Source organism: Crocodylus siamensis, chromosome 5 (genome assembly GCF_052110815.1).
Source record: "Crocodylus siamensis isolate JL-2025a chromosome 5, ASM5211081v1, whole genome shotgun sequence".
In the NCBI taxonomy this organism is placed as follows: domain Eukaryota; kingdom Metazoa; phylum Chordata; order Crocodylia; family Crocodylidae; genus Crocodylus; species Crocodylus siamensis.
The window spans coordinates 66,845,664-66,859,417 of NC_143399.1; the positions used below are offsets into that span (position 1 = coordinate 66,845,664).

Genomic DNA, 13,754 nt, shown 5'->3' on the forward strand with positions numbered 1-13,754 from the left:
ACTATATATTTTTCAGTTAATTACTGTACATGTTGCATAAAACTCTCATAGTTAGATGACACATTGCACTTGTGTGAAATAATCTTAACATATATTATATTTCGTTTTCCTCTGAAACCTCTACATAAAGCCAGATTCTTTTATTCCAGTCATTTTTCAGCAATAAACTCTCCTTTTTCCAAGATAGAAAAAACTTAGTTTTTGAAGACATCATTAGAGTCTATATACAAACACAATTTCTAAATTTAGCATAATTTGTTACAGTAGTAAACATGCCCTTTTCAGAACGCACTTTAGTCAACTGCTGCCTATACCAAAGTGTTAGACTCCCTGCCCGTCTCCAAAACGGCAAAAGCAGCAAATTTCACTTATAAAAAGTTATTTTGTTATCTGGGAGAACGTACTGTCCTGAATACAGCATTTGAAAGTTAATAAACGTATATACATATGATTTATATTATGAGATCTCTTAATAAATTTTATAGTTAGGCACCACTGAAATAACACCTGAAACATTACTATTTTGTTTCATCCTTAATGCAGACTATATCCTTTGGTTTATTAATTTTCTTTATATCATCCAGTAGTCTTTTAGGTGTCAAAATGTGTGTGGAACCTGGTAAAACATAATACTTTGGATTATTATAATTGTTTGACTTGCAGATAATACAACTCATTATTAAAAAAAAAAAAATCTGCATCTATAGCTATATCTATAGCTATAGATATCTATCTATCAGCGCTTCGGGTTACTGTACTTCTCATGCTCCAGGTACAGTCATTCTAAATGCTGTAGTTTCTTGAAATGCAATGAGTCATTGGCAAGTGCTCCCCCTGCTACCAAGGGGCTGGGGAACAACTGTGTCAGGTCTCTAGGGTTGGTTGGAAAGCAGAATCTGTTTTAGCAAAAACTCAAGGTTTTCACATCAGAGTAAGAGAGATCTTTCAAAATAGTTTGCAAAGGGATAAGAAATGAAGATACTCCCAATCTAAATGATTATAATACTTCCAAGTTTCTATTTCAACCAACTCAAAAGAATGGACTTGAACTTGTGTCTTCAACACATGCCCTAGACTGATCGACCATTTCTGGACTGGGGATTGGACATTTCTGAAAGAGTGGACTAATTTTTACTAGAAGTTTCACCCTGGACCCAATAAATTTTCCTGATGAAAGATCCATCACAAAGTTTTACCAAAAATGTTCTGTTTCAGTTAATTTTTTAAAATATTTGCTCAGAAAATTCTTACCATCACTGATCTGAAAAAGGAAAAAAAAAGCTACACAAAAAACAAACAAAACAAACTTGTTGCCCTGCTAACTTTTCCAGCTTGTATGGGCTTTAACAGGAGGTATTCTGTCTGGCTTGATAATAGGGGTGTGCAAAGCACACCCTATTTGATTGGGATTCAGATTCAACCCAAATCAGGGACAGCTATTTGATTTGTTCATTCGGATCACTGTCCCCGATTTGATTAGGCCAAATCCGAATCTAAAAGATTCAATACTTAAATCAGCTTTAGACACAGCTTTTAAAGATTTTTCTACATACCTTGAAGTAGCAGGTGCGGCTCGTTATCGCCGCAATGCTGGGGCAGATGGAGTGTCCCATGGGAGCATAGGGGCACCCCCGGCAGTGAACCCAGAAGTGGACCGGAAGTACTTCCCCCAGCTCGGCAATTGGCTGCGGGGGAACCCTGGGTGCCTCCTCTTCAGGAGGCACCAGTCACCAAATGCTCCCCAGCAGACCCGGAAGTGCTTTTACTCCACTTCTGGGTCTGCTGCTGAGTGCACTGGGGAGCCCCCCATGCTTATGTGGGACACTCCGTGTGCCCCAGCACTGAAGCCCCTGCTACCTAGAGGTATGCAGAAAAAACACATTTAAAAGCTGTGTCTATGTCCAAATCTTTCCAAATCGATTCAGAGGGTTCCGATTCAATTTGGAGATATTAAAGGGTCCTCCGATTAATTCAGATTCGGAGATTCAGCCACTGAATCAGGCCAAATTGTATCAGGGACCAAAGCTTTGCACAGTCCTAACTTGATAGTATGTTGCATCCTAAACCTGACAGGCACTCAGAGGGAGGGATTATAAAGCATTCCCCTTTCACAGATTGTAAGGCCAGAAAGGACTTTGGAAGTTCATTGCAGCTCCCTGTACCACGCAGGAAAGGTAACTGCAAGTCAGGTGACCCCAGCAAGGTGACATTAACCTACGTCTTTTAGTCTTTAAAAAGACTAAATGGTAAGAAAATGAAATAACGCAACTCCAGTATTAACATCTGAAGACACACTTACCAATGATAACTTCACAAGATTTGCAGGCTTGAGAAACTTCATAAGCACAACGCATCTCAGAGTAAGTAATGCCTCCAGCTACAAAAATAATCAGCTTAGAGCCACTCTTCCGGTCATCTGGTTGATTAGTCTTCGTTTTCTGGCGAACACTGTAAAATAGTTTGTGAGAAAAATTTAACGTAAATCAGCTGTAGATCGTTTCAATACCCGCGTTATTAAATTAGTGGAAGTGACAGACTAATCAGATGGGAAAACAATTATTTACAGTTGTGTGATCTAGCATCCAACTGATATTTGAACAAAAATGTAACTTTGAAAGGGAAATTAGTCACATAGCCAGACTAACAATAAAATATGAAAAAGCTTGTAGTAAAACATAAGACTACACAGCCATTACAAGAGTTTGGAAAAAGTAGGAAGAAAGCAAGGGCCTTGTGCTAGTAAAGCCCACAAGAAAAGCCTCGCAGAGAAAAGAATATAAATATTCTGAAAGTTAGCAAGTCAACAAACTCTACCACACGAAGTAACTCTGAGAGATCACAGGCATCTTAACTTTCTCAGTTCCTCAATGTAAACTGCACCTGGAGGAAGACTGAATGAGTCTGAGGGATTGCTAAAAGACAGCAGTATTTTAAGAACTCTCCTCCTCTATAACACTCTTTGTGCTACTGGAGACATCTGACCTCTGATTAAATAGATCTGCAGCTTTGAATTGCACCTTTAAAATGTCCAAAAAGTACCCAAACTTTTACCTATAAAACTAGTAGGCTTATGCCAACAGGGAAGTATTCAATTTGAGTTTGGCCGATTCGGAGGACAGTGATTTGGTTTGGAGATTTGGGTCACTGTCCTGAATCGATTCAGCCAAGTCAGTTTCAGAAGATTTGGTGCCAATTTGGAGAGATTCAGTTATTTGGATCAACCAGGGAGAGGCAGGTTCTCCAGCTCCTTTGGCTGTGCCTGCCTCTCCTTGGGCAAGGGGAGTTGCAGGAGAAGCCCCCATGGCTGCCCTGCCCAGCCCCATCCCCCACCCAGCTCTGGCAATTGGGGCTTCTGGGCACTTGTGGCAGAGCCCCCCTGCACAGTGCAGGGATCAACACCCACCTCCCCCCATTTGGCACTTGTGTGGCAGCTGCCCCATGGCACGGGTACAGTGCAGCTCAGCAGGCTGCGGGCTGCCTGGGAGCTGAGGCCGAGCGCTGCTGGACTCTGGCTGACTGCTGGAGCCACCCCAGCTCCCAGACAGCATGCAGCACCCTGCTGAGCCACGCTGCACCCATGCAATGCAACTGCTGCCATGCAAGTGCCAGGTGGGGGTGGGGAGGGACAATCCCCACTGCCCCGCACTACACAGGAGGACTCTGCTACAAGCCCTCAGAAGCACTAATTGCTGTTGCCAAAGCTTTTTTTTCTTCTTGAATTGCTAGGAAGTTGGACCAGGCGGGGATGGGGCCGGGCAGGGCAGGGCAGCCATGGGGGCTTCTGCCACGGCTCTGCCTGCCTCTGCCCCTGCAGGAGGTGCCACGGGGGCTCTGCCCTGCTACCACCTGGCCAGCCGGTATGGGGGCTGGGGGGCCATGATGCAGGCACGGCTCGCTCCGGGTGGCAGCAGGTCATAGCCCCCGCTCCCAGTACTACTGCCTGCATCAGCACTGGGAGCAGGGGCTTTGCGCTGGCACTGCTTGCCAGCTGGTGCAGAAGCAGGGCTGCCGGATGCAGGCACAGCAACGCTGGGAGCAGGGGCCATGCCCTGCTTGCCCCCTTCTGTCTGGAGCGAGCCACTCCTGCATCTTGCCCCACCCCCCTAACCCAGCTAGGCAAGCAGCAGCAGGGCAGAACCCCTGCTCCCAACGCTGCAGCACGCACATCCTGTATCACCTGTCCTCCCCCAAGTAATGCACCCCCCCGCACTAGCTGGGCAGCTTGTTCCAGCCCCAGTACCAAACCCAACCCTCCCCCCACCCCCAAATCATGCTTCTTCCCCTTCCCCTCCCCCAGTCTCAACAGACTTACCATCTGGAGACAGCTGTGTCACCTGCCTGTTTAGTCTATGGCTGAATCTCCAAATCTTTTTCAAATCAATTCGGAGCTTTTACTTGGTCTCCCGATTTGATTTGGATTTGGAAATTTGGTCCCCAAATCAAAAAAAAAAATCGGCTACCAAAGCTTCACACAGCCCTAATAACTAGCCAAAAATAGCACCTACACCTACCAGGGGCAAAGAAAGTCTGAATATAATGATGGATATTTGTAACTTATAGCATTGATTACTGCAACTCACAGTAATAAAGCTGCATACCAGAAAAAAGCATTTCAATTGGTACAGAACTGCCACATACTGGTCATTCAGGAGCCTAACTAGGGGTAGGTGAGGGGACACAAGCCCTAGGCACTGATTAAGCTAGCCTTCAGAATTCACTGCTTCAAGAAACAGAAGTGACAAATGTACCTAATTTTGTAAGATTACACCATATATTTGAAAAGGTAATGAGAGAAGAAATTTATACCTGAACAACAACTGCAATAATTTACCTTACTACTCCTGAACCATTCCATGCTGGAGGGCACCGGGAACAGTAAGGCCATTCCTTTGAATCTAGTTTGTTTTCTATAGCATCCTAGGTGGGGGGAAAAGAGGTTCGTTTTAACCAATTATGTTGATTTAAAGCAAACTTTCATCTACACAACCGCTCAAGTCTCAACTCTGGCCAAAATCAGCTGCTTGGAACTTGAGTTCAGTCACAGTGATTTTCAAGGGCAGAGATGACAAGTATGGTTTGTCCACAACCACCACTTCTATTCAGTGAAGAAAAAGAAAAAAAAAAAATTCCACACCCCTAATCAGAGCTTTATTTAAAATAAAAGTAAGGAAGTTATATATGTGACTAGATCCTACAGTATCAGGAGTTAAAAAAAGTTCTAACCAAACAGCATCACAGCTCAGATTTTATCTGTGAGATATACACACACAGCCTCAAATTACTTGATTTTTCCCCCTAGAGAAACAACAAACAAAATGTTAAGCTTCACAAGCAGTGAACTTCCCAAATGACTTATGATATCAAAGGAAGGAATTAGTTCTTCAGTTATAATCTAAAAGACTTCACTAAAAAAAAAAATGTACAGATATCTCGCATACTAGAGAATCTAGAATCAGACTATCAACTATAGGTTCAAATCTCTCTTCTCTTAATTTGTTTCAGCAATCTTTCAAGCTTATTTTTGAGCATAATTTATCACAAGCATAACCAAAATTTTAAAAGATAAGTTCAAATGAACTGTTAAGCTTTTGAAGCATTTAAGAAATATTACATTTCAGGAACAATTACTTACCTCCATAACATCTTTAATAATAGGTGTCCATCTAGAAAGCTGAAACGTTTCCTCTGAGGAACGGTCCTTTCTTGACTGTTTACGTTGCTGAGTAGCAGACTTAGAAGAGGAAGAGATTGTTTTTAAAGACAGTAGTTTGGTATATTGCCTACTCCTAAAAAAAAAACACCCCACTCTCAACCCCCCCTCCCCCCCAAAAAAGCCACACCTAAATTCTTGCTTCACCTACTAAAAAGAGCCCAAATAAACAGCGGAAAACTTCAAAAGAAATAATATACTATATGCACAAAAACATATCTATAAATAACATTTAGCGACAGTTTAGAAAAATCACAGGAAACCCATATTCAGGAAAAAGGAGATTAGTAAATTGATGTTTATAAAAAATAATTGTTTTAATGCCAAAGCACATATAATTGTTTATGTAGTTCCTGCCTCTGTATTACTTTTGCTCAGTTTTTCACACCTGGGACTCCAGAACAGAAAGGATATTATTTTACTCCAGCTCTGGAGTCATGAAATAGCTCTTTCCCCTTTTTGAGCATAAAATGACAATAAATACCATGTTGAAAAAGATTTAGTATAAATACGTCTCTTTGACAGGGCACACTTTTTTCTGTAAGCTATCTGAATTAATCTTGTATGTCTTCTCTTTATTCAGAAAAAAAATCAACTCTGCAAACTACTAGATATCTCTTCCCCCAGCTTCCATTAGAGTCCCTGGCACTGGCAGGCGCCCACTTTTCAAGAAGCAAATTATCAATAGCAAGGGTGTCAAAACTCATCCAGCCACATGGGCCAGATGAGTGGTGCAAGACCAGTCTACAGACCAGGTAAACAATGCACAGGCCAGCCTGTGCCCCATGACCTGGATCTGGCCCATGGACCCTCCTCCTCACCATGCTGCCTCCCACATGCCAGATCTAGCATCCACATTGCTTGCCCCAGTGGATCTGGAACTACACTGCATTCCATTCCATTCTATTCCAGTCAGACCAGGACAAAAGTCACATGTGACACCTGTTCCATCCAGTCTGGAGCAGGCACTGCATATAAAACACAGGTCCCAGACCACCTGGAACAGGCACCAGGTGCAGCACAGTTCCTGAACTGGCCACAGGATGTGGCATGTGGGGGACCCACCGAGCCACCCCCACATGCCAGATCCAAAGCCCACTCTGGCTGGTCCAGGGCTGTCCCACATGTGACACCTGCTCTGGGAGTTGCATTGCACAGTGCCTGTCCCAAGCTAGCTGGAGCAGGCACCATATGCGGCTCACATCCTGCCAGAGTGGGCACAGCATGTGGCACAGCCCTGAATCAGCCAAAGTGGTTAGAGTGGACTGCTGACACTCATGGAGTCATGTCTGCCACCACTTTTCTTACCGCCAAATTTCCACACCCAAATCTCCCAACTGGTCTGGATATTTGACAGCAGGACAAGCAGTAGCAGTGTTACTTACTGTTGCTCTGGGAGCAGCAGGTATTAATACTGCCATTGTTTGCTACACTGCTAAATGTCCAGATCCATGAAGACTGCTGTAGGCTGGATGGCAGTTCCACAGACCGTATCTTAGTCACCCCTGCTCTAAGTGATCCAATTCTCTCAACCTTAGAAAATGACAAAAAAAAAGGGATTTCAAATATTTGTTACACTCAAAGCCTGCAAAACTGACTGGCTATGGAAGGAACAGTTCAGGTTAACATCCAGAACACTACTACAGAAATGATTGGAAAAAAAGCAATGCACGTTAGCAGTTTAATGGTCACAGCTGCTGAATAAGTGTTAGGAAGTTGAGTGTAAAAAAAAATAGTTTCTTACTGAGATGATAGGAACACCAAGGTATTGCCAGTTTTTAATCATGTCACTATCACTTTCTATCTGTACATTCTGGATCAGCTTGTCCAAGTTCTCTTGGGTTGTTCCTTTTGCCACAAGGAAAAATAAGCATAAGTTAACTAAGAAGTTCATATAATACTTGCAATGACAATTAGCTGTTGGTCCCAGTTGCATTAGATTATTCTTTTTTCTTTTCAGGATTTAAAATGAGCATGTGTGTCTTGGGTTGTCATAATAAGTACACTCCCGTAAATTTATCCTAACACTGTACATGGAATGAAGTAGCAATTGAAAGCTAAAATTTTGTTTGTTTTTTTCAGAGACTATCATGAAGCAAACAAAAAACAAAAACAACTCTCTGTACAGGAACCCCTCCCCCCCCCTTTATCCTTTAACACTCTGTACTTCCAGGCCCAGCACAGCAGCTCTGGATGGTGGTGCAAACCAGAGTCCCACTTGGAAAAACAGTTCATTTGGGATGAATTGAGGTAAAAGAGAAAGCAAGTCAATCCTCCTTGGAAACTGGATCACATAACTGGTTACCTAAACTTCTACTGCTCAGTGCTTACGATACAGAACTCAGGCCTGCATTCTCTTCTCTATATCATCCTTGTGCGCTACCACTCCTCCCCATTTACTCCATTACCCAGGATGCACCAAACAGCAAGTCTCTCCCCAAAACATCCTCTGATACTGACTAAAGGAGGGAAAATTCAAGCAACTATTCCATAACCAGAATACTGCAAGCTTTTCCAGTAATGATCCGCTAAAGAAAACAACAAACATGTTCGTTGGTTGTGCTGAATTACCGCTAGCCCTTTACAAGCAACATCCTGAAGACCTCTCTCATAGAAAGAGGGGTACATGGTATGCAGATCATGTCGTTTTAACCCTGGTCACAACATCTGGATCCAATACACTCTGTCTGGTCTACACACAGTACTAGGCTCTGCACTAATATGACTGAAATCTGCAGTATATACAGAAAAATAAGACAACTTATATCATACCATTTGTGCTAAAGATGTAAAGGAGGATCGCTCTTATTTTATCATACTTGTCATGATTTTTGTTGAGAAGAACTGGAAGAAGGACTCTCATTGAGTCTTTCACTTTCTGGCCTTCTGCATCAGTTCCAAGAGCCAAATCCTAAGTTAAAAGCGAATAAAGTCATCTTAGTTACCAATCATTAAAAACAAACTGCACCAATTTATGTCTCTAAATTTAAAGTTCCTCTGAAACTACAGTAGCACAAGTTGTTTTAACGTGTCCACCATAACACACAATTTAGGCGACATCCTCCATGAAGAAAATCACATCAACTCTATTGGCAGAGATGTTTCAACCTGTACACAGCTCTAGTTCATGCTTTACACCAGTGATAGAGGAGCACATTTTTAAACTGAGTAAAACATCTCAGTCAAGAGTTCACAGTAGTCAGATCCTAGTCTAACACAGCTTTAGCAAAGAGTTTCAATTATAATTATGTTGGCTGCCAACTCCTGTCAAAAACAGCTTCACCTAAAGCCCATTAGGAACATTTTCAAGCTACAAAATGCTTTTACAATGCACTTTGACAATACAAGTTTGTTTCAGATTTTGTTTACTGTGTTACCATATTGCAAACCAGAATTCTATAATGTAAGGACTCTCTCATACTTATGCTGTATTTTGCTGCCTTAAAAATGGTTTTATAATATTAAATTATAGAAATGTAGAAAAGCATAGAAATGTAAACAATTTTGCAGTTTGTACTTGCAATTCAATACTGTTAACTTAATGATAAATAAAATAAAACGCCCACAGAAAAGGATGTTACTAGTTAAGAATTCCTAATCTTAGAAAAGGTGGGAAGACAAACCATCTTGAAATTAGAAAGAGAAAAAAAAAATTCCTTTCCCCAGTTAAAGTTAACTAGATTTTCCAAAGCCAGAAGTAGATCATTTAATATTGGCAGGAGAGATTTGTGGATAATTTAATCTTGCTATAACATAAATAATCATAAGATTTTTTTTAAAGTAACCAAAGGGCAAATACTGATATTGTAAATTACTTGTAAAGAAAAAGTTAGTATTTCTGTATTGTTTACAAAAACGTGTTATTTTTCAACTGATTTTAACGTACCTGTTCGGTTTTGCAGAGTTTTTCTATGTTGGACTTAAACTTACTCATACAATCTTCTGCTATATTAAGATGGACCACTTGCTAGAAAATAGAAGAGTCTTATAACTTATCTTTTCACATAATTAAGTCATAGTAAAAAATGCAATTTCTTTCTACTAGTTACAAAAGACGTTTTGAAAGATTGTGGTTTTACCTCTCACCTAAAAGTTGGGTGCGTTTCTGTAATGATTAAGCTCTAAAATGTCTGAAGCAAGAATACTTTGGGGTTTAAGTCTGTTAACATAACTACAACAGATACAATTATATATCTTTATATTTTTAAGGCAGCTGCAAGTACAACCAAATGAAGTGTGTTGTTAACAAAATTTACAAAGCCTACAAAAATTACTGGCAAAGATTTTTGAGTCATAAGAATTGCCATTTACTGGGTCAGGCCCTAGGTCCATCTTGTCCACTTATTCTGTGTCACACAATGGCAGAGAGCAGATGCTGGAAGGGAGTGAACCGGGTCTGACCAGGGTTTTTCTCCACATTGTTCCTCTCTCAACCTTGCAGCCCCCAGCATTTAAGATCTAGGAGGATTTGATTCAGAGGCTATATCCCTAACTCCCATTACTTCTTCATTCTGGAAAAATGTGTCATCTGATCACAGTAAAAGGAAAGAAAGTCTTATAGCCAGCCTAAAAATAGCTAAGTGCTAACTTATAAACTTGGCACAGGTATGGAACTGTTAAGACTGCATTTTACTATATTTCTAACGACTGTTTCAACTATTCTATTATAGCCTTATAGAAGAGCACAAAGAAAACCTTGACTGAAAGAGAACACCACTGTACGAGGTTTGTGTGTAAGGCTATCTGAACATTTTAATGCTGTACAATCACTTTTGAGACTTTCACATAGGTATCTCAATTCTAGCCCTTTAAATTCCTGCCTCTCAAATAACTAAGCCAAAAAATATGACTTACTGAATAAAAATATCTTCAATACATTTTTAAAAAACAACTATAAAGCTACAAGTTGTAGCACTGGATATCATTATTTTTTCCATATGGAACAATTGACAAACATAAATCCAAGTGACATTTAAAACCAAGGCAAAAAGATTACCTTAGGTTTCTGAATAGGCCATTCGATTAAGAATTTCAAGTTCTATCCCCTATGCCTCTATGCGTCATTGCTATTTTATGCCTCTGCAAAATACACAAGGTAGCACCAGGAAAGTGCTATTCAGGAAGAAAGCTAAACTTTCTAAAATAACTGGGTATTATTGTTCACTCACAGAAAAATATTTTTTTCCAGCTACCCTCTTAAATGGTAAAGCAGGAATATAAAACCAACTGGACCCCATAATCGTAGGCAACTATCAGTCCTTCTGAATTATGGCAAGAAGTCACCGAGACCTTTGACATGTATGTGTAGGTAGGAGTATAGAGGGGTGGAGACTGACTAGACCTTCCATTCCCACTTCAGACCATTGAGACAGGCTCCAAAGGCCAAACTGAATCCAAACGTTCAATGCCTCAATAGCTGTAGTTACGTGCACACCTCTGAGAATCGAACCCAGGTGTCTCATGTGGCAGACATGGATTCTACCACTGAGCTACAACAAAAAGGTAGCTGGGCTCGGTAATCTATCAGAAAGCCACTGCATCTGAAGGAAGGTACTGATCTTATATGTCAAGGGTTGTCAAACAATGGTATGTGTACCTCTAGGGTACTTGGAAAGGTGATAGGGGGTATGCACAGGCAGGTGGGAATGGAGCAGAGCAGGGGGGGCAAGGGCAGCGGCACCCCTCTGTGGGCCACAAGCACTACCCGGTCAGTGACTCTGCAGGCTGCTGATGGGCAGCATGCAACAACTGGCTGGGCGTGAGGCACAAAAGCAGCTTGCAGAGCCACACATGCAACCAGCTGTGGGAAAGTGGGGCATGGCAGCAGCTGTATGAGAGCCCCACTACTTCCCACATTTGGCCACCACCACCAGGAGGAGTACACTTGTTAAAAAAGGTTGAAAACCCCTGCTATGCGCAGTGGTAGCGTGTCTTTTTAGACTTCAGTTTTTCATTTCCAGCAATTCTGCAGTACACTACAGAATTGTTAACTCTGTTGGTTAAAGGTCAAGAGGAAAAAGGATGCAATGAGGCTACAAGTATGGTCTTTAAACATATCTTTTTTGTAGATGGGTTCATTATGTATCCTACTCTAACATACAGAAGGGTCTCGTCTTATTAATGATTGCTATGTTACGTAATTTGAGTGACACTTATTGCACGACAATACTGCAAGGCAATATTGCAGGCTAATAGGCCTGAAGTATTTAACTCCATCATTCTTTATCACTATAGTACGTAAGAGCTAAGAACAAAAAGTAATACTGCAAGGAACTATTTATATGCTATCTGGAATCATAATGGAAACGAACTTGTTTGAGTGCACAAAAATATTCAACTGAACGAATAAATGTTACACTGACAAAAATAAATCTGATTTTGAAGTAGATTTCTAAAAAACAAAAAAACCCCAAAACCAAAAGCTAACACACTTAGCAGGTGCATTTACAATACAGAATACACAAACCCTGAATGAGAAAAAAAAAAACCTCAGTATGGTAGCAAAACATTTTCTATACTGTAGGTATGAAATAAAAAAAAAAATTTTTAAATCAAAACATTGCCCTTAAAAGAAGATACTATTTGTAAACACAGTTTATAGGCAAACTGTAAGAGTCATGTAGGAAAAATTATTTACCTTAGTAATCTGTTTACGAAAATGAGGCATCTTTTTCATTAGATGGGCCAGATTACTTAATGACAACTGAAAAGAGAAAATATATTTTGAAAATGAGATGACTAACCTTTCATTTATTCCACTTATTGGTGAGGAAGAACAAATTTACAACATTAATATTATGTAAACCTTTTATTAACTTTAGCATTACAAAAATTACTAATCAAAACACAACAATAATCTGTTTCCCACAGGTACATTTTAACTTGCAGCAATAGGTGAACCCAAGAAGATTTATTTGAAATAATCCTCAAGTCCTGAAGCTTATCCAAGAAGTCTGGAAACCTTCCCACCCCCCTCCAAATTCACTGAAAGTCACATTTGAACAGTTAGAAAAAACTCAATACTAATTTAAAACAGGAATATATCTTACCTTTCCTTCTGCTGCTTTTCTCTTCGTTGATACTTCTTTCAAAAGTTTTGGTATTTCCCTGTCAGATTAAAAGAGTAACTAAATGTTTTTAAACCTTAAGTATTTTATAAATAAAGTTAAATTCTAAAAATAACTGTATAATAAAGCTTTTCAAGTTTACTACTTCAGAGCTTCCAGTGATTATAAAAGTGATTCTTAACGAAAAGAAGGACTTAAAATACATACCTTTATATAAGAAAACTACGCTTCCACAGATTTCTAGAAGGAAACTAAGTATTTTCAGATCAAACAAACTAAGGTTCTTTTGCTGGGTAGAATACCACTTATTTTGGATGGGAATTTTTTCTTCCTCCAATTATGGCAAAGCTAAATACTTCCTAAATTGTAAGTTACCTTGCCAAAATTTATAAGAATTTTTTGAAGATTCAGCTTTCAAACTTAAAAGGCATCTACAAGAATTAATGAATATCAATATTCGTGCATTGTATAATCATGTTTTCTTTCTAACATCAGTTACTGAGCAAGTAGTCTTTCTGAACAGCACTGTGTATTCTGTGAATACTGACTTGCTTTTCCTACCTGACCTGCTAGCTTTCCTTGCTTGGAAGCTTGTTCTCATTCTGTATTTCTTCAGGTCTTTGTCTACTCCATTACTATAGTAATTACATTCTACTTAGATAATCTTCCTGAAAGCGTTTAAAGGCTCAAAACAATATGAATTTATTCACATACTCCAGTACATCCGCAATATGCTTGTGTCGAATTTTCACCCAAAGTTCATCTTCCTCCTCCAAAATTGCTTCCCTTTCCTTTCCACTAGGTCCATCTGCTTTATACCTGCTGACAAAAAGTTCAGGTCATGACATGTTTTTTTAAAATGTGTATTTTAAATAAAATGACAGTAAAGTGTCATTTTACCTGTTAGTTGCACTTTATATTAGGTAGCACTGCACACAGATTTACTTTAAAAAGTATGGTTCTGAAATTTAACAAAA

General features: G+C 40.0%; 1 protein-coding gene across 2 annotated transcripts in view; it reads right to left on the bottom strand.

Annotated features, from left to right (window-relative positions):
- Window positions 1–79: 79 nt before the first annotated feature.
- Window positions 80–13,754, bottom strand: part of STXBP3 (syntaxin binding protein 3) — a 43,673-nt gene continuing 29,998 nt past the window's right edge. For both annotated transcript variants that reach the window (XM_090048762.1, XM_090048763.1), the window contains exons 10-19: window positions 13,492–13,596; window positions 12,760–12,817; window positions 12,348–12,413; window positions 9,597–9,677; window positions 8,483–8,621; window positions 7,455–7,558; window positions 5,633–5,731; window positions 4,832–4,917; window positions 2,300–2,448; window positions 80–616 (exon numbers count right to left, since the gene is read on the bottom strand). In XM_090048762.1, the coding sequence (XP_089904888.1) occupies window positions 519–616; window positions 2,300–2,448; window positions 4,832–4,917; window positions 5,633–5,731; window positions 7,455–7,558; window positions 8,483–8,621; window positions 9,597–9,677; window positions 12,348–12,413; window positions 12,760–12,817; window positions 13,492–13,596 (985 nt within the window). In that variant the 3' untranslated portion in view covers window positions 80–518. The remainder of the gene's footprint in view (window positions 617–2,299; window positions 2,449–4,831; window positions 4,918–5,632; window positions 5,732–7,454; window positions 7,559–8,482; window positions 8,622–9,596; window positions 9,678–12,347; window positions 12,414–12,759; window positions 12,818–13,491; window positions 13,597–13,754) is intronic.